The 22,325-nt window shown below is 33.4% G+C and overlaps 3 protein-coding genes across 3 annotated transcripts; 2 read left to right on the forward strand and 1 right to left on the reverse strand.

The window, feature by feature from the left end:
* Positions 1–995: 995 nt before the first annotated feature.
* On the reverse strand, positions 996–3,081 carry LOC109011019 (palmitoyl-acyl carrier protein thioesterase, chloroplastic-like). Its single transcript, XM_035683799.1, has 5 exons — positions 2,942–3,081; positions 2,063–2,179; positions 1,654–1,834; positions 1,375–1,446; positions 996–1,241 (listed from the first exon to the last, which is right to left on the reverse strand). The coding sequence occupies exons 1-5, from the start codon at positions 3,079–3,081 to the stop codon at positions 996–998; spliced, it is 756 nt and encodes a 251-aa protein (XP_035539692.1).
* Positions 3,082–5,412: 2,331 nt separating this feature from the next.
* LOC118343975 lies at positions 5,413–7,558 on the forward strand. Its single transcript, XM_035683526.1, has 2 exons — positions 5,413–6,980; positions 7,301–7,558. The coding sequence occupies exons 1-2, from the start codon at positions 5,840–5,842 to the stop codon at positions 7,333–7,335; spliced, it is 1,176 nt and encodes a 391-aa protein (XP_035539419.1). The 5' UTR covers positions 5,413–5,839; the 3' UTR covers positions 7,336–7,558.
* A 10,219-nt stretch (positions 7,559–17,777) lies between these two features.
* LOC109011009 (auxin-responsive protein IAA17-like) lies at positions 17,778–20,057 on the forward strand. The gene is made up of 5 exons (XM_018992015.2): positions 17,778–18,295; positions 18,664–18,866; positions 19,067–19,178; positions 19,523–19,590; positions 19,755–20,057. The coding sequence occupies exons 1-5, from the start codon at positions 18,009–18,011 to the stop codon at positions 19,799–19,801; spliced, it is 717 nt and encodes a 238-aa protein (XP_018847560.1). The 5' UTR covers positions 17,778–18,008; the 3' UTR covers positions 19,802–20,057.
* Positions 20,058–22,325: the final 2,268 nt, after the last annotated feature.

The raw sequence follows: 22,325 nt of genomic DNA on the forward strand, positions 1-22,325 counted from the left end.
GTGTTGGTATAGACTGCATTGCTGAAAGTGTTGTATTTTGAAATTATTAACAATAGATAGATATCGTTCTTAATGTGTGTGCTAGACTATGTTTTTATCTTGGATAGATTACACTACAATTTTTTCATGGCTTTATTAAGTTCTTTTTAAAACTTTAATTAGTAATTTGACTAGCTACTGCTACTGAAGTTGGTGAAAATCTGTATAGATGTTTTGTTTTATTAGTAGAATTTAATGTTGGGTAGCAACTGATTTATGAACTATTTTTATGACTGGGTAGCAACAAGTTTTGTTTTGTTGGTTTGGTAGTTGCTGATGTTGGTGGATTTCTCAACTTTTGGATTAAATGTTGGTGAAAATGTTGCTGAATTTGATCTGTGATATGCATTTTATTTTTATTTGGACTTTGGGATGGCCAATCCAATGTGGACTAATCTAGCTATAAGTCCATGTTATGGCCAAAAGATAACATTCTAACTAAATTTTAAACTAGGACATTACCAATGCTCTTACTCAATATATATATATATATATATATATGCATGCATGCTAAAAAGACTTCATGATAATCCTTAAGACTCTCTTGGTTACAACGAAGAAGTAGATAAAAAGGATGTCTACATAATATTAAATTCTTCATCTTAAGATTTTTCGTCTACCGTCACACAGATAGATTTGACATGATATTTTTAAGTAGTCAGTGTATAAACCGTTTAAAGTATATCACGCTACCAGGTGTAATTAAGAATGATAAAATTTAAGACAAAAAATAATATTTCTCCATAAAATATCATAAGCTGTCAAGTAAATTTCATCTTCATTGATATAGTTTTGAAGATGGGTCTCCAAATAATCATGGAATAGTTTAACTAATTAATAATGTCTAACAAGTTTATTGATCTTGTAGTCCTCTAAATCGATCTTTACTTGAGCAGTTGGTACCTACGTACGTAGCTAGCTATAGTCAGAGTACTTGGTAGCAAGTTCTTTCTTCCCTATATAGATTTTGGCATCCACATGGTCCTTGCCCTCAAGACCTCAGACCCATCTTGAAGATAAAGAGAGTGATCAAACTCAATCCCTTCATCCTCTGTAAAGTGATCAGTACTATTAGTAGCACTGGTGCCGTTTCTACTAACTGCAGATAAATTATGCAGCATGCTTTCTCTCCCACACTCCTTCCGGTACTCCACAGTCATGGCAGAAAGCTTGTGACTCTCCAAGAAAGAGCGAGGAGCACCCTGATGATGATCACAGGCAGCATCGATCGATCATTTCCTCCCATTGTCAAGAAAAATGAGAATTTTCGTACCATTTCGAACAAGTCAAAGAAACTAAATTAAAGAAGCTGGAGATAGATATGATCATGTATACCTCAAGGATCCAGCTAATGTATTTTATATGGTAGTTCACATACTGATTGATATCCAAATCATTCCATAGAGGCTGCAATTGTTATAAGAATAATAAAGAAAGTTGTTTAAGGTAGCTAGTTAATAATAGAGATCAAGTTATCCCAAATTCTTGTCCTATACGTTGGAGTTCGAATTAAAACTTTGAAAGAATCTTTTTCTATTAATTGTTTCAGCGATTAACCCAAATAATGAAAGTTGTAAATTAAATGCATTGACATGCCAAATTCAACACACTTACTGATAAACCTGTTCGGACATAATCTGCAGTATCAACGTCCAATATTTGCAGGAGTTTTCTGTTATCCCCCATAATGATAGGGTACTCATGACAATCCAAAACGTGAGGTTTGATCTGATCTGCCCATGCTTCCTTCAGGAAAGACAATTTCCTTGTTTTCTTGTCAATCATCAAATACCGGCTACAATATTACAGCGAAGATATTAAAAAAAAAAAAAAAAAAAAAACAAAAGAAGAAGGAAGAAGAAAGAAAAGAAAAACCGCCACCATGGCCATCGTAAAAAAAAAAAAGGCCACTATATATGAACTCCGCGAAACAAGGATATATACAGAAACTACAACCGACAACCATAAATTTGATGAATTAATTCATGACTAAAAGAGAATATCCCTACAAAACTTATTAAACCTGCTGGTAGCTCGCAGGTGAGTTTCTCCTGTGATGTAATCTCGGACAAGCCAGTCTCCCGTATGACCATGCTTTCCCGATGCAGATATCCAAGTTTCCACTTGAACAACATCACCCCTTCAAACAGAAAGTAAATTTTACAGATAAAACACAAACAATTATACGAGGTTTAATGTGTGTGTACTCTGTGTGTGTGTGTGTGTGTGTGTGATGTTTGTGTGTTGGAATGTGTTAGGTACGTAACATGAAGGAAGGCGTTCCACCACAATCTGCTAACGACAGACCACGCATATGAGGTTCCTTCTATTCATCTCTGGTGTAGAACAAAAACCTTCGGCAGCCAGCCCCACACTCTTAAAGTGGTCAAGTCCTGATTACTACGTACAATTAGGACAAAACACATGATTATTTATTAAAGGGTTTCATCAATATTATAATTTGGTTATATGATCATATATTAATTCGAAATATACTCATGGGCGGCTTCAGCACCTGCAAACGATTAACTAATCCCTCTACGGAAACTTTGCCGTCAGGGCTTAATTCGTATGATCTGATTCAGAAGTTTTGCTGAAAAATAAGGCCCCCTTCCAGCAACTTTCCTTCGAATGCGTCAATAACACTACTATCACGCTTTGTTTGTTTCTCGCTATGATGATGTTTTAGCCTTTTCCCAGCATCCGCCAGAGTCGACCGTATATTAGTATTAGCACAAAGCATGTTTCAGTACTAAAACAATTCTTAATTATTCTTTTGGGAATTCCTACCAATGTTGTCTCCGGGAGGCCTTCCAGTCTGCACCTTAACCTGCAAATTAGCACGGGCAGATTAAGCAGAGTCTGGCTTAGTTCTACCATTATCATTTAAATTGCTGCAAACCATGGCGGGCAGGAGCAGAGCCTGGCTTCTGGGGTTGTTCTTTGAAGGAAAGGTTGACGTAAAGACAAGACCGACATTTGAAAGGTTGATGTAAAGACAAGACTGGAGAATGTCGGGGCAATCACCGCAGGTGCTACCATTGTTAAGTGCCCAGGTGACAATATTTGGATAAATGCGCTGCGATCTGAGACTAGCACAGTTTGATTGCATGCACACCTTATCTAGTTAATTAGCAGCAGCAGCAGTTAACACAAGAAGTGAAATTGGGCGAAAATGTTGAATCTTTTGATTGAGAAAATTAATCATAAGCAGGTACTCTTTAGTTGGACACAATGCCTAGCTAACTGGAGTATCTTTGTAGAGTTCCTAGTGCCCCGGCCTTGGTGTTGAAGTTAATGCATTTTCAGCTCCAATAAGTTGGTAAACTGATATATTAATGTAATGTGCAGTTAATTGAGTACATTAATTATTACACTACAAGGCGTCGTTAGAGAATAATATCGAAACCTATCCCTAGATATTATACATAAAATGATTCTGTATGTATTTTTCACACATGCATGCTTCTCCCATTTCTCTCACTCCCTTCATCTGCCGACACCCTATTTCTCCTCAATCTAAACCTAAACCACCCCTCTCTTCTACACTCCCTCGATCTCTCCATCTCCTTCCCTCCCTGTGACCTGTGTCGTCGCCCCATTTTTATATTTTTCCTCTCTAATGGTTGTCTGTCACGCTCGGTCCCTCTCTCCACCTCTCTGTTTCGACCATTTAGATGAGCCGGCCACTGTATAATACGATTACAGCTTCTTTCACGAGCCGTTGTTTGGCCCGCATACAACGTCGGCTTCCAAAGGATATGGGAGGACTGACTCGAAAAATTACGGTGCCTAAATAAATACGTACTCGATGTTTGATTTTCTGAGATCTGTATGTGTTCTTTCATGTTTCTTATTTTTTGGTCAATTTGTTGATTATTTGTTACGGGGGTTTTTGATTCCCTTAGATCGCTATATGTGTTTCCTTCGTACACTCATAATTTTGGGACCAGTTTGTTCAAATTTGTCATTACAAAGAGCTCGAACATTTTTTTCTATTTTAAATCAACCCATTTTCAGATCTATTTGGTTTGTTTTTCTAATTTTCCTATACATGTTTCCTTTAGTTATATCTATTTTTTGTATTTATTTCATTGTTGAGCTATTGAGGTAATATTTTAGATCTCCTACTCACTGTTTGCTGGATGTTTACCCACTTTCATATCTGTTTGGTTTGTTTCCCAAATTTTTCTACAAGTGTTTCATTTAGTTATATCTAAGTTTTGTATTTATTTCGTTGATGAGTTGCTGTGGTAATATTTCATATCTCCTACTAAATATTTGCTGAATGTTTTGATGGCACGGCATATCCTAGCTTTCTAAGTAGATCTATAAAATTACTTTCTAAGTAGCTAGATCTATAAAATTACACAATGCCTAAATATTTTCTTTGTTTTTTTTTCTGCTCAATGTTTGATTTTATAAGTTCTATTGTATCTCGTGTATCCCATGGAACGTTTTTCAGAACTAATCTAAGAAACGATGGTCACAAAATATAAATTTATTTGTTGTTTAACCTGTTATAAATAAAGGTTGTTAGATCTTTGAATTATTGCTTATTAGATTCAATTTTCCTAAATCGTTTTCCTGTGATTCAATATCTGTACCACTTTTTTACAATGACTCTCCTACATTAGGTTTTATTTTTAGCTTTTCTACATAAAACAGGATTTTTTTTATATTTAAAAAAAAAAAAAAAAAAAACCCTCTTTTCTCAGTTTCTCTAAGATCTTTCAATTTTCTTGATATTCAATGTTTCATTATTTGAATTTCTGTTGAATTTTTTGTTTAATTTTACACTAACATATTTATATGTTGTAAATAAAGATATTACATATCCTCTTTGTTGATAGGGTTTTCAGATGCCTTTTCCTTATCTCTAGCGATCTGTCAATTTTTTTTTTTATAATACACTCACAATTTATGTTAGGTTGTATATATTGTATGTTTTTCAGATGTCTTTGCTTTGTCATTACCTACATGCCGAATTTCTCTTAGTTACTTACAAAACATGTTTTCTTTTTAGGTTTTTTTTTATAATACATTCACAATTTATGTTAGGTTGTATATATTTTATGTTTTTTTTGGTTTGTGACAAAAATCATTTTTGTCAAACTTTTCCAAAACGACAACAACTTCTCCAAAACGCTCACAATTCCTTAAAATAGGGAAATAATTATATAACAAATGACGTTACAAAATAAATAATACCATACACTTACAAAGAGTAAAACCAAAAACGTCCAAACTCTTCAACCAAAAGACTTGAAGACAAACGAAAAAAAAAAATATATATATATATATATATATCTACAAAAGTTAATAACCATTCACAAAAAAAAAATAGAGAAGATATTAGAGCAGCATGATCAACACAGCTCTGCTGTCATTCCTCAAGATCATCAAGATGAAACTGCTCACACCACCACGAAGACATCTGACCTGCAGTCTCATGCATTACAATGTGCACTCACAAGCTTGCAATAATGTTTCATACGAATTACCAAAAGGGCCTTCTATAATTGGAAAGTCATGTACATTTGTGTATTTTTACAGTTTGTTACGTAGCTGTATATTCTCTGTTTTGTCAGAATTAGTTACCTGCTTGCTGTACATAAGCAGCCTCCCCTTGTAAGTGCAGACACACAGAAATACGAATGCAATTCTTCTTTCCCACAAAATCTTCCTCTGTTCTTATTCCTTCTTTTAGCTAATTACTCTGCAAGTCCAACCTGCATTCTCCTTTACTTACATGGTATCAAGAGCCAGGGAGTAAAAAAAAAAACAACACTCTTCTTCAATGACTACTGAATCACCTCGTTTTCTTGATTTCAATAACCCCACCAACCCATACAGACTTGACCATGGTGATAATCCTTCCCTCCCCTTAGTTCCAGACCTTCTTACCATCGAAAATTATACTACCTGGTCCAGAGCCATGTGCAGAGCTTTGCGTGCCAAAAATAAACTTGGGTTTATTGATGGCACCTTCTCCAAACCTAAAGATCCAAAGGACCCTTTACATGAAGCATGGGAACGTTGCAATGACCTGGTTGTATCCTGGCTTCACAACTCTATCAACCCAGCCTTCAAATCAAGCATTGCCTTGGTGGATGATGCTCAACAAATCTGGAATGAACTTAAAGATCGATTCACCCAACAAAATGGCCATCGTATCTTCCACTTGAAGAAAGCTTTGACAGGTTTGCAACAAGACAGTGATTCTGTCAATACCTATTTTGGTAAGCTTAAAACCCTATGGGATGAGCTCCTTATATATGAACCTATGCCTGCTTGTACATGTGGTCAGCTTGCTGTTTTAATTGATCATTATCAACGAGATTGTGTTATACAATTTCTCATGGGTCTAAATGCAACTTATAATGTAACCCGAGACCAAATCATGCTTATGGACCCATTACCACCCATCAACAAAATTTTCTCAATGATTCAACAGCAAGAAATACAACACTCTATGCTATCTAGTCTACCATCCCCTGATTCCATGGCTCTTGCCATAAAACAACCTCACTTCAACTACAAATCCTTTTCCAAAACATCTCAACCACCAAAGCGTGACAGACCTTATTGTTCTTACTGCAAAATTTCTGGACACTTACTTGATAATTGTTTCAAAGCTGGCAATGCCCAACCCCCAACTTGCACACACTGTCATATGACAGGACATATAGCAGAAAAATGCTATAAAAAGCATGGTTATCCTCCAGGCCATAAGTTGCATGACAAAAATAAACCATACCACCATACATCTGCCAATATGACATCCCTCGAGCCAGACTCTTCACCAGAAAATACATTAACCTTCACCAAAGATCAGTACCAGCAGATTTTATCTCTATTGCAGTCAAGAGAAGCTACCATTGCCAATCATTCAATCAACACAGCCATGACAGATTGTAATTCTTCCCCTGCCATGAATGGTAATTTTCTTTCTCTGACTTCTTTTACTCAGACACAAACTCCTTTACCATGGATTATTGATACAGGTGCCACAGATCATATGATCTGTAGCACCTCCCTCTTCTCTTCAATTACTTCTCGAGTTTCCTTTGTTGTTAAATTACCAGATGGTACTACAGCACCTGTCACACACATTGGCACTGTCCATCTCACTAATACATTAATTCTTCATAATGTATTATGTGTTCCATCCTTTCACTTCAATTTGATTTCAGCAAAACAACTAACTACCTCTCTTTCTTGTTGTTTTGTGTTTCTTTCACAATCTTGTTTTATCCAGGACCTTTTGTCATGGACCACGATTGGCATGGGTGAGATGAAGGATGGACTTTACACTTTGCTTACTGCCTCAGTGTCTCCAACTGCTCTCCTTGACTACTTCTCCACTTATCTACATAAACAGATTTCTGTTTTTTCTATTTCCAAAAGTGTTGCTCACATTTCAGATATTTGGCATTGTAGACTGGGTCATACACCCATTTCAAAGCTCAATGTAATTCCAGATATTTTAATCAAGAATCACACATTTACTATCTCTCATGAAAATCCTTGCCATGTGTGTCCCATTGCTAAGCATCATAAACTCTCATTTCCAGTAAGCAACCATCACAGCAAAACCATTTTTGAACTCATACATTGTGATATATGGGGTCCCAATTCCATTGAATCCTATAATGGTCACAGATTTTTTCTCACCATAGTAGATGACTTCTCTCGAGCTACTTGGATTTACCTACTCAAAGCTAAATCAGATACTAGACACTGCATTGAGTCCTTTTGCAATCTAGTCAAAACACAATTTCACACAAAGGTTCAAATCCTTAGAAGTGACAATGGCCTTGAATTTCAAATGAATGATTTCTTCAATAAAAAGGGCATTCTCCATCATAGAACTTGTGTAGAAACACCCCAACAAAATGGGGTTGCTGAAAGGAAACACCAACATCTTTTAAACATAGCTCGAGCCCTCAAAATACAATCTAATCTCCCAAATAAATATTGGACTGATTTTATCCTTACTGCAGCATACATTATTAATCGAGTTCCAACCTTTGTTCTGTCCAATAAAACCCCTTTTGAGCTTCTTTTTAAAATTCCTCCCACATATTCTCATATGAAAGTTTTGGGTTGCCTTTGCTTTGCTTCAACCCTTTCCCAAAACAGAAGGAAATTTGACCCCCGAGGTAGGAAATGCGCTTTTCTTGGCTATCCTTTTGGGGTAAAAGGATACAAGCTACTTGATCTCAATACTCAATCTGTTTTTATCTCTCGAGATGTCACTTTTTATGAGCACATTTTTCCATTTCATCACTCATCTCAGCCATTGCATACTTCCACCCCATTATCAACCACTTTTTCACCTAATCCTTATTACTCACCTAATTTCATTTCACCACCATCAACACTTCCTTTTGCACAGGTTCCTGAAATTTCATCTCCTTTGCCTCTTGAACCTTTAACCTCTTCATCTCCTTCAGAACTCCCTCCCTTACCATCACAAATTCCTGAACCTCTCCTCCCTTCTTTACATCTTGAGCATCTAACACCACCACCACCACCACCACCACCACTCAGAAGGTCCACTAGAACAAAAACAGCTCCCCGGTACCTCCAAGAGTTTCACTGTCAGCAAGCATCTTCCATCTCACCCTCTCAATCCAAAGATATGACATCAGGTATTCCTTTTCCTCTATCTGATTTTATTTCTTATGACCGTCTATCACCCAGTTTTTCTTTATTTTCCACTTCCATTTCATCCACACAAGACCCACAAACATATAGACAAGCTGTCAAGGATCCTGATTGGTGTCAGGCAATGGAAGCTGAACTTGATGCATTAGAATTCAATAAAACCTGGGTTCTCACTGACTTACCCCATGGCAAAACCCCAATTGACTGCAAGTATGTCTACAAAACCAAGTACAACTCAAATGGTACTATTGAAAGAAAAAAAGCAAGACTAGTTGCCAAAGGGTTCACTCAAAAAGAAGGAGTAGATTACCATGAAACCTTCTCTCCAGTTGTTAAAACTGTCACAGTAAGAACCATTCTTGCATTAGCTGCTATTCAAGGTTGGCACCTCCACCAATTCGATGTCAACAATGCTTTTCTCAATGGAGAACTCCAAGAAGAAATCTATATGAAAAGACCTCCTGGCTATCAAAAAGGTAATCCTGGACAAGTTTGCAGGCTGCTTCGAAGTCTCTATGGACTTAAGCAAGCCTCACGACAATGGTATGCCAAGTTCTCCATCTCCCTTATTCAGTTTGGTTTCACACAATCAAAGGCTGATTATAGCCTCTTTACCTGTCTAAATGGTTCAAATTTCACAGCTTTGCTTGTTTATGTAGATGACATAGTGGTTGCAAGCAACTCACTTGATTCCATTTCTTCCTTAAAAATCTTCTTGAATCATCACTTCAAAATTAAAGACCTCGGTCATTTGAGATACTTTCTAGGCATTGAGGTTGCCAGGTCTCCTATTGGCATCCACATATGCCAAAGAAAATATACACTTGACTTACTTGCTGATGCTGGTCACTTAGCCTCTAAACCCCTCAAAATTCCCATGGATCAAAACCATCGACTAAGCAAAACAACTGGTTCTCCCTTATCTGATCCAACCCCATACAGACAACTTATTGGCAGGCTCCTCTATCTTACCTTAACCAGACCAGACATAAGTTATCCTACTCAAGTTCTCAGCCAATTCATGGATACACCTACCAATGTTCATCTTGCAGCAGCTTATAAAATTCTAAGGTACCTTAAAACTGCTCCTGGCCAAGGTATCTTGCTGTCCTCTACTTCATCCATTCATTTAAAAGGGTATTGTGACTCAGACTGGGCATCATGCCCTGACACTAGAAAATCTGTTACTGGCTACTGTGTTTTGCTGGGCAACTCTCTCATTTCATGGCGCTCTAAGAAACAAAACGTGGTCTCGAGATCCTCTGCTGAAGCTGAGTACCGTGCTATGGCTTCCCTATCCACTGAGTTTACTTGGCTGAGGCATCTTTTCTCTGATCTTGCAATTTCTCATCCTCAAGCTGCTGATATGTACTGTGACAACCAGGCTGCCCTCCACATAGCAGCTAATCCCGTTTTCCATGAGAGAACAAAACACATAGAAGTGGATTGTCATCTAATCCGAGATCAACTTCTTGCAGGAAAAATCAGAACTGCACATGTTTCTACTCATTTACAGTTAGCTGATATTTTCACTAAATCCCTCCCTTCATACATTCTATCTTCTCATTTATCCAAGATGGGAATAGACAACATCTATTCTCCATCTTGTGGGGGGATATTAGAGCAGCATGATCAACACAGCTCTGCTGTCATTCCTCAAGATCATCAAGATGAAACTGCTCACACCACCACGAAGACATCTGACCTGCAGTCTCATGCATTACAATGTGCACTCACAAGCTTGCAATAATGTTTCATACGAATTACCAAAAGGGCCTTCTATAATTGGAAAGTCATGTACATTTGTGTATTTTTACAGTTTGTTACGTAGCTGTATATTCTCTGTTTTGTCAGAATTAGTTACCTGCTTGCTGTACATAAGCAGCCTCCCCTTGTAAGTGCAGACACACAGAAATACGAATGCAATTCTTCTTTCCCACAAAATCTTCCTCTGTTCTTATTCCTTCTTTTAGCTAATTACTCTGCAAGTCCAACCTGCATTCTCCTTTACTTACAGAAGAGGAAGCCATAAAAGACTGTACCAAACAATTGAAATTTTTTACTTTTGAAATATGTTATAAAATGTGTTGAGTGAATATAATTGTTGGGATTACCTATCGACGGACTGAAATAAAACACGATAAATAAAAAAATCTAGAAAATAATTTATATAGAAAAGATGTTTCAAAATCAATATCACCATACACTTGCAAAGATGAACCAGAAATGTCCAGTTTTGAAAGTCCTCAACCATCAAGACTTGAAAACAAACCACAAAAAATAACTCACAGAAAATAATAAGCATTGTAGTAACCAAAAAAAAAGGAAGATAAAAAATACTATACTTAAAACCATATACACGTAGATGATCAAACAAATAAATGGGAGAGAAGATATGACAAATAAAATTAAGAAACAATTTTTTTTTTTTTTCCAGAAAATCACCTGTAAAGAGGAACAATATATAGAAGCAAAAGAAGAACACAAGATTAAATCAATTTCAGAAAGAGGCTCGTAATGGACTAACCCACCATGCCCTTTTAATGTGCAACGTCCTCTGCTATTCTCCAAACGACGTCCCATCAATATAATTGTTGGGATTAGCTATCGACGGACTAACATAATGGCAATTGACAGACCGATGCAGAATGAGGTAATGATAATTTCTCATTATCCAGACAGATGCGTGAACTGAAGGATGGGATATGCATAGATTGTTTTTTTATTTTTTATTTTTTAATTTTACTGTTCAGCAATAAATATCCTATTTGCTCTTGTAAATCCTTCTTTCTCTTTCATTCCCGAGATCCCAGTTGCGAATCTCAAGTATGAGTTTTTCCTCTCTTTTTTTTTTCTTTTAAAATCGAGCGATTACTTTTGTCAGTGTAATTTTTTTTTTACTTGCTTATGTTTCTCTTCTTTTCGTACAAATCTATTGTGCAAATACAATTACAAATCTCTATTTGTGCAAATCTCTCTCTACCCAATGATCAAAAATATTTTTTTAATGATAACTTTTCTTCTTTCTCTACCCATTGATCAAAAATATTTTTTTAAAAAAGTAAATTTTTTTAATATGTTGTGAAATATATTGTGAAATACATCAAACTATCTAGACAAATAATGAACAGCCGACAGACAGACTCTCTACATCATAGTAATAATTATATGTCATTATTGAGACGGACATATGGTTTTTAACATATTAAAAAAAGTAATATTTTTTTAATATGTTGTGAAATATATTATGAGATACATCAAATTATCTAGATAAATAATGAACCGGACGGATAGACTTTCTTACAATATAATAATTATTATATGTCATTATCGAGACAGATAGATAGAAGGATTGATAGATGGACAGACGAACATAAGTCACTGCAAACGCAAAAGATAAAAAAACATAAAATAAATATTGACATAGGAACTTGAACTGACCAAAAACACTTCACATAAATGGACACAAAAGAAGAAAATAGAGGGATAAAAAAAGTAACCACACAACACACACGAAAAATTTACACTGATGGACAAAATTTTTTGTAGCGACTGGATAGCCGCTTATTATAATAGAATAGATATTATATATATATATATATATATATATATATATATATATCAAAACCTAGCACTTGAAAGTAGGAGTTCCTGCCTCTCTCCCCTTTTTTTTAACCCTCTTAAAGCCCTGTAAGAATTGTAAATAAGAGAAATATTTTATCCATAAAAAAATTACAAAAAAATAAACTCACAAACTAACGTGCCTTCATGTGGTACGTAAGATTATAAAATAATTTTTATTATAAAATAGATCTAAACGATCAGATGAAGCTAAGTCAGTTTATAAATTTACTTTTATATAATTCCTTTGTGTATGTAAAGAATTTCATAAAAATAAACTCACAAACTGATGTAGCTTCATGTGGTACATAAGATTATAAAATTACTTTTATTATAAATTAAGTAGATCTAAAAGATTACATGAAACTAAATCAGTTTATGGATTTATTTTTGTATAATCTCTTTGTGTCTGTATCACTTCTCTACAAACAATCGGGCACTCAGTGTGGGGACGATAGCAACATCTAGTTGCTGAATCCTATATTATATAAGAAATGATATTTTCAGTCATAAATTGCGTAAATGTCGCACACTCCTTTTGAAAAAAGTGAGTAAATATGATATCTACAGAAAAAATTTAATTTTTTAATAATAAATTATACTATTTTTTAAAATAAATATACGATATTTACACAACTCATAATTAATTATATTTAATATTAATTGTTTGCATTTGCGTTTTAATCGATTAATACTTTTCTCCAAAACCGTTGTGAATTATTTAGAATAATTACGTGATCATGACTATAAGAAATTATACAAGTGCAGGTCAACTCCTAATTAATAATTTCATAACATTAATACATGGGTCTCAATGATACATGGAAACTTTTGTAAACGTACGCAGATAGGTGAACAAATAAATAAATTGATGAAATCAATAAAAAACAGAGTAACGATACTCACCATCTCTTTTATCATCATATTTTCACTATTATTTTAAAAAAATTATACTCAGCAACCCTATACTATATATTATTTTTTTATGATTTTTTTTTTATGATTTTTTTCTCAGTAGGTGTGTAGTGTAGAGTTGCTGACTAGAAAAACTCTTTTTTTATATAGTATTAAATGATTAGAGACTATTTATGTCTAATTTATAGGCCAATTATTTGATGCGCATCAAATGTGATCATGACATGTGATGTTGAAAGTATGATGATAATTGTTTTTTTTTTAAATGTTGTTGGCTTTCCTTTGAAAGGGATCATATTTGAATTTAGGGTTGTAAATGAACTAGTCTGTTCGATAGCTCACTCGGTTAAAATCGACTTGTGAAAAAAAAAAAACTTGACCTTGAAAGCATATACCCGCTCGATTAGTAAATAACACATAGTCGACTAAACTTAACTCAACTCAACTAAGGCTCGTTAAGGCCTGCTCGTTTATGCCTAAGTCGACTTGTTAGCTGACTCGATTAAAACTCATTTATATATTAATAAATATATACATACACCTATGTACACACACGTATAAGTTAATAATATAAGCATAACATTTTTATAATTAAATATATAATATATAACCTAATTATTTATACCTATATATTGATTCATAGGTATATTTTATAATTTGCACAATAATTTGTCGATAATATTTAATAATTCCATATACTAGTATGTGGAAACCATATAAGAAATAGATATATGCTATCATATTATGTGCATGTATTACTAATTTATGTAGACATATAATATATTGTTATTATTAGCTACATATTAGTTATTTATAAATTCTTAAAATTTTATTATTCAATAGAAGTTCTACTTATTTGTTGTATAAATTTAATATTATATTTTTTTATTTATCTAATTTATTAATTATTAAATCTTATTCAAAAAATAAAAAAATTAATAGTAACTCCAGCTGAGCTCAACTGGAGTGGAGAGTTTAACATATCGAGTCGAACTCGATCAAAAGTTAAATAAAAATATTAAGTTTAAACTCGAGCTCGAATTTTTTGAACCAAGCCGAGCTCGCAAGCCAAAAACTAGCTTAGACTAGCTCGGCTAGATTACAATTCTATTTAAATTCCCTCTAATTATTTCTTTTTGCGAAAAATATCAAACTAAGCGCCGTTATTCATGCTTAATATCCCCGAATTAATGCATTTAATTCCTGTAATCATGTTGACTCTTTCAAAATTTTTTTATCGTATTAAACTTTTATTTCATTTCACATCGTATCTTTCTCACCGTAAAATTATATACATGTCCTGCCACCGGCCTCCCCTTTTTTTATTATCATGGGTTATTATTATCCATTTTCGTTTAATATTTTAGGAGTAATGTTAGATCATATAATTTAAAATGTATAAGTCTAACACATTTTATTTAAAAGAAAAAATAATTTATTGTTAAAAAATAATTTTTTCATACGTGTTCCATATTTAATTATCCACTTTTATCAAATGAATGCACGGAATTTGTAATTTTAAGATTGAAAATATATTTTCTCTTATTTTATTATTCATTGAAGGGAAAATAATATATACAAGTCCTAAATGTACAAGTCTCGTATAAATTTTTTATAAAAAAAAAAAGATTTCACCATAAAAAAATATAAAAAATTATTTTTTCTTAATGAAATTTATATTTTTACAAAAATAAAACTTAAACATTTACAACTTAAATGTAACATTACTGAGATTTACCCTGCAATACTAGAAATTAATACGTCGAAAGGGTGATTCGGCATATTTGTACGAAACTCTAGCAATAAATTAAAAATTATTTTTTTCTCTCTCCATATGAAATCACCCAACTCCATAATTTTCTAATTCAAAAAAAAAAATCATATTAAAAAATTATATTTTAACAATATTTTATTCAACTTTCAATTATCATTTCAATTCAAACTCACTATCTACTCTCATCTCATCTTAACTCAAATTTAGTGCATGTTTAGGATTACGATAGAAAATATAACTTATAACTTATAGATTAAGTAATAAGTTATGCTATTAAAAATTTATTTACTGTCTGGTAACCATATGTTTAAATTACTTTTAAATATGTTACATTTGTTTGAAAACAAATTAAAAAAATATTTTATGAAGTACAAATGATGATTATTTAATTTTTTTAAAGATTATCACTATATTCTTTAAAGTTTGAAAATTATAATTATTTGAAAGTTGTAAGAGTATTTTCACTCAATAGTCTTTTTAAAATTTGAATTATGTTTCGCATTATCCGAAAAAGCATATTTGAGGAAATGATGATTTTCTTAAACGTACTTTTTAGCTTATTTGAGATTAAAAAGTATTTCAATATATAACACTAAAACAATATAATTTTTCTATTATAGAGTTTTTAAAACTATTTAAGCAACTTTTAAAACTCCCAACGCTACTCCAAACATAAACTTGATATCCAAATATTCCCGTAAGTAGTAGACCCTTTTAAGACTCTTTTGGATAGTGAGAGAAAATGAGATAATTTTAGATGATTTAAATAAAATATTATTAGAATATTATTTTTTAATATTATTATTATTTTGAGATTTAAAAAAGTTAAATTATATATTATATTTTATATGAGAATTTAAAAAAATTATAATAATAAGATGGGATGAAATAGATTAAAAATATTTCTATATTTAAATTGGACCTTAAATACACATTTGGAAAGCAATCTAATATGTCATAACTGTGGCCAAAAGCCTATAACCAGATGACATAACATCAAGTCTCAAAAATAGAGTTATTGGGTTCGAACTTAAAATAGAAAATATGATTAAATTAGAAAATAGAAAATTTTATGTGCAATGTATAAAAATAGAAAATAAAAAATTTTATGTGTAATTATTTTTACATAATCTTTTATATATTTTATTAGAGAAAAGATACTTACAACCGTGAATTGTGTAACCGCCGTGTAATCGCTTTGAAAAAAATGAATAAAACATGAGACCTACATGAAAAAAATTAATTTTTTAATAGTGGACCTTATTTTTTTTTAAAGTAATTACGCGGCGGTTACGCACTTCACGATTATATGTAGAATTACTCATTTTATTAATATGATTAATTGTATTAATTTTTCTTAACATAGAATAATTATTTTGATCATTGACGTTAATAATATAGACGTAAAAGTAACTGAAAGTATCATAACTTAAAAAAAAAAAAATAATAATAATAATAATAATAATAACGTTACAACTGTGTGGTATAATTTGCTGCCAACCGTTTTTGAGTTTAGGGCCTTAGGCGGAATGAAATCTTTAGGCGCCACGCGTATGGGGTGCGGCGGTGACTCAGAAGCTCGGGGATACAAAGGACACACGTAACCGACAAATTAGCGACAGAATCACATGGATGTCGCGGATCTCTCAATTTTTGATTGGTCGTATAACATGGATTCAGCCACGCAGTCATAATGTCGGACTCGTTCTTACTTTTACACGACACCAACACAAACAAGAGTTGCTTAGAAGATTCCGCCTTCAGCTGTGGGACCCACGTTGATTAGAGAGAATTCACTGTGCGTCTTGTCTTCTTGGCAGCCACATGACTTTCTTACCGAGCTAGATATTTTCTTAAAAAAGAATGTAGATAAAAGTTATTATTAAAAATATATTTTATATATATATATATATACGATATGATATGATATTATTTAGATCATATATTTTTTTAAATGAGTATTAAAAATAATTAATTAAAAATAATCATGTAATAAATATAAAGTGTACATTATTATAATGATTTCTCTTTAACATTACTATTTTCTTAAATTTTTACTGATTAACAACCTCTTTCATATATGAATTCTTATGTCAAAGGAGACTGCGAGATTATTTATTTATTAAAAGCGATACTAATTATTTATAGTAAAATTAGTATTGATTTAATTACATAAAATCAAATTAAATCATCTTATTTTATATAATTATTATAATTTTTTATATAAAATATAATAAATAATTTAATTTTCTAAAATTTTAAAATAAAAATAATATTATAAATTTATATTATAAAAATTTTTTATTTAATTTTTAACAAAATATTTCATCACACCGAATAATAAAAAAGAAAAAAAAGAAGGCACTCTTTTAATTTCTATGGAATTTTAGGCCCAAATTAGAAAACCAAGCAAATCATGTCTCGTTGAATTAGAAGGATTCTAGGGTCCCACTACAACCAGAATAGAATCATAATTGTGGCAAAAAAATAGCTATCATTTTTATATTTACAATGTTTCTATAAAAAAAAAAAAAAAATACTGCTGCGTATACAAATAATTTTATAAATTAATATTAATTTATTTAATTTATTTTTTAATAAAAATAACTTTATAATATGAGTTATTGTACACCATTACTTCTGACCAGAGTATTTTCCTTCTAAAAATGAAAACGACGGGTTCAGAACCGACACAGGGCCCAGACTTTGGAGCAATGAAATGATCACAACCGTTTCTACAATTTAAACGTGGAGTGGTCTGGTCTGGCCTGGCTAATACTCGCTGTGCCAGCCAGATCCTTCCATTTTTATGTTAATTATATATAGAGAGAGAGAGCGAGCACACGGCCGGATTATGTGTAGCGTAGGCCAAATACAACTTACTTTGGGTCTCGGAGTACTTTGGCAATTAAAGAGTGAAAAAAGGAAGAGCAAGGAGACTTGTTATCGGCCTTAACTAGGGTCCTGTGGCGTACTGATCATAAAAATGTTACCGGACTTGCCGGAATTAGATGTATCCGGCGGATTGAATTTCAAGGAGACAGAGCTGACCTTAGGGCTTCCGGGAGAGATCGGACGTGGAACCAGCAGCTTTATACAGATCACCGCGGGATCATCATCAGCAAAGTTGACGGGCACGAAACGGGGATTCTCGCAGGCAGCCATGGATCTTAATCTTGGTAGATCATTTTATGTTGAACATGATGGCAGCTGTTGTGAGCAGTCCGAATCAGAAAACGAAGACTTGAGTGTGGCAAAACCTCCCGCAGCAAAGTACGTAATTAGAATATAATCAAAGTTTTTCATTCTTTTTACAACCTTAAATTAATCAAAGATGCAGGGATATATACGTTGATAATTATATATATATATATATATATTTATATTGAACTCTTAGAGATCGCCCAAAATTACTTGTACGTAATTTTATTTTTGAAAGTGATGAGAAAATTGTTTCAGCAATCTAGCTAGCTAGCTCGACATGATGCATACCTTAACATGTTTTAGATAGGTTAGAATTGCATGCATATATATATGCACCCTAAATATTTATTTTATTTTATTTTTCTATATTTCAAGTATATACAATAATTTATAAAGATTTTGCACTGGACGTATAAGTGTACGTTATTGATTTTTAGGGCGCAGATAGTGGGGTGGCCACCGGTGAGAGCATTTAGAAGGAACGTGATGACGAAGAGCTGCAACTTGGTAAAGGTTTCCATGGATGGAGCTCCTTATCTAAGAAAGGTCGATCTAGAAATGTACGATAGCTATCAGCAGCTACTGAGTGCTTTGGAGGACATGTTCTCTTGCCCGACTATTCCTTATACGTATCCCACCCGTATGTCCCCCCCCTCTCTCTCTCTCTCTCTCTCTCTGTGTATATATGTTTGTGTTACTGCGTACGACAAATGTTACATATTTCGAGTATTAATCCAATACATGTAAATGAGTATTTCTTTGGTGGGTACGTCATTTAATTAAATTAGTCTTTTGCTGGTGGTGTCATGAATTTTGCTATATATATATATATATATATAGGTAATTACTTGGATGAGAAAAAGCTTATGGATCCTACAAGTGGGGTGGAATATGTACCTACTTACGAGGACAAAGATGGTGACTTGATGTTAGTGGGAGATGTACCATGGAAGTAAGTCGTAATTTCCTGCATGTTAACTAAACTTACTTAGAGCATTGATCGATCATCTGACTCCATGAAACCAACTATTTTTGCATTTTTCAATCACTTCTAATTATTATTATTATTATTATTATTATTATTATTATTATTATTATTTCATGCATGCCTAAAAAATCGATCTATTTGCAAATTTGTTTATTGATGTTCGTACTAAATTAAAACAATAAAAATTAGCTATATATTGATATATATTATAATTATAATATTAGATCGATATATCCCATAATATATAATTATGATTTAAATAATATAACTCATTTTATAACACGATGATCTTTGATCACTGCTTTCAGAATGTTTGTGGAGTCATGCAAGCGGCTAAGATTGATAAAAGGTTCGGAGGCAATTGGACAGCTTCATGGTAATCTTTAATAATTTACTTATTTGTTATTTTCTGTCATTTAATTGCAATTTAATTAACACAAGCTATATAGCATTTGTCAATCTATCACTATTAATATATAATATACCATATTGATTTTCTCTTTTATATATTCTTTTCGGTTGTGTTTTTTATGGATGCAGCTCCAAGAACACCCCAACCATCTGCAGCAAGCTGCACGAGTACTTAAAAGAATTATAAAATTAAAGCCCGGCCTTGATAATCATCCAGCTTGGAATGATCTATCTAATTGCTAGTACTACATGAGAGGCTTCTTTTTTTCCTTCGTTCTATATATATATATATATATATATATATATATAGTACCTCTGATCCATATTTGTTTTGGATGAGGATCGAGCTTTGATTGGTAGAAAACATTACGGGAATAAGATAAGAATTGGCTGTATCTACAAGACGTTGCATCGTGTGGTGCCAGTTCAAAATGATGTACTTGTGGGTTTTTTGAGTATTTTTCTCCCCTCTTAATTCGGGGTTTCAAAGAGATCATCTAGACCAGCAGGAATATTAATGTAATACCGGGGCACACTCTACTTTATATATATATATAAATATATATATATATATATATATATATATACACACACACACACACATACATACATACATATATATATACATGGCATAATTTTTCATGAGGAATAACTTATAAATTTCTATTTTCTAGTCAATCAACGGTGATAATGATTTTGCAAATCTGAATAACTTGAAGTTCTTCAAGGGGTACTTACGTAGAAGATAGTAAAAAGAAAAATAAACTACTTGAGTTTGATAAAATACAATTTTCAGGACCTTTACAATTTATTACTTGATACAATTAATCAAGAAAATCATGTGTGCCCCAAGAAATTCCATATTTTTCCTTTACAATATATCTCACCCACCTATATCCTATGATAGATAAATAAATAAAAAAGATCAGTGACCAACATCTGGAGGAGGTTGCGCAGCGTGCCCAACGGCATACTCGCATTCCCATCATCCTCAGAACAATTTGTTAATAAAGTTTCCTCCATTTTGTTCAAGCGTCGTAGGATCGTGTTTTGGAGCATATCAAATCAACCACTCATGATATCGAAACGATATACCAGACTCTCACATCGAGTATCCATGCACTCAAGATGAGTATGTAAGCCATCTACACGAGCATTCACGCTATCAATGCGAGTATCTAGATGATCCTCAATGTGATGTAGATGGCCTTCCAAATTATTGAGCCGAGTATCGATGTGTTCAAGACCAACAACGATGTGATCAAGACGACTATCGATGCGACTATTGATGTGGTCAAGACAAGTCTGGATGCGGCTCAAACAATCAAGCACCATTTATATTCTCGGCTGATTCGGATTTGGTGCAAGGGTGGATGATCTTGAGCTAGATGGTTGAGAACCTGATGACGTTGCACAGGATGGCTACGAATTAGGTGCAGGATCCTCATCATCAAAAGGGAATCGGCGAATGTGTGCACGACTGAGCTGAATGGTCTGACGACCAATTGGAGCCTTCGGAGGGATTCTAGGCTCTGAGTTTGGAATAGAAACAGAGCAATGCGAATGACAAGACTCGCAAAAGGCAATCTCGTCTGAATTTTGTTGGATTGATGAGCCTCTAAAATGACTTTGCAAAGATGACTTCCCAGATCGATAGGAACATCATTGATCAGTGCATAAAGCAAGGTAGCTCTGTCATGGCTGACATCACTGTAATGGTTGGTTGGGTAAAGGTTAGTAAGGACGACCCTACTAAGAAGGAAATAGTCAAGGTAAAACTTATTAGTAGGAATGGATGTCCGATCAACACAAGCGAGTGTATATAGCAGGGTTGTTAGGAACAGAGGTGCTGGCATACGGATATGGGGCCTTGGTAACACAAGAGGTGTTAAGCAAATCAACTAACATGCCCGGACTGACTCAAATTTGGATGTTCTGGAGAGTGATGTCAAAGGAACCATTGGGGGAGATGGCATGAATGTTGGAGTAAAACTCACAGACCAACTCCACAGACAGAAGGGGGAGACTAATGGTTAATGATACCCACTGGCGAGACTGAAAGATATGTGATAGTATAGTCTCTTGAAGCTCACCTAGATTGACCTCATGCTCAATAATGGGAGTGTGCTTGGAAAAATTTTCAGTGTATAGTTGTTGAGCCCGAGCATTATGGAACATTGATTGGGCGGGAGCAGAAGGATTTGGTCAGTGTTTTACACATCGCATGGTGTTTGTCTGTAAGCATAATAAAGCAAATTAGGCATTGAGGTAAATTAATAAAACAAATTAGATATTAATGTCCATTTATTAGGACAATAAAATGTAAGACGTAGCCTAAAATGACATGTAGCAAACTGCACTGAGAAACTCATCTCTAACATAGTCGTTTTAATTGGGATTATCATTTTTCAAAATATTGTTGGACAACAACCTTGCAAGTCCCAATTAAAACGACTAATAACTAAAAGACTAGAGAACTAGTCTTATAAACACTAGGCTTTTTTCAACAACTACAAGAAGAAAAAATGCGAAAGAATTGGTGGTACTTGCAAGTCTAAACTGTAAAGCATTCTATCATGCTCTGAATGTGGATGATTGGTGTTATCCACTGCTGCTCACCAGGAATAAAGTTCATATTCTAAAATAGATTATACAAAGTTTCTAAGATTTATGTATGCCTTAAAAAATAAAGAGGCCAAA

The sequence above is a fragment of the Juglans regia genome, chromosome 12, assembly GCF_001411555.2.
Source record: "Juglans regia cultivar Chandler chromosome 12, Walnut 2.0, whole genome shotgun sequence".
In the NCBI taxonomy this organism is placed as follows: Eukaryota; Viridiplantae; Streptophyta; class Magnoliopsida; order Fagales; family Juglandaceae; genus Juglans; species Juglans regia.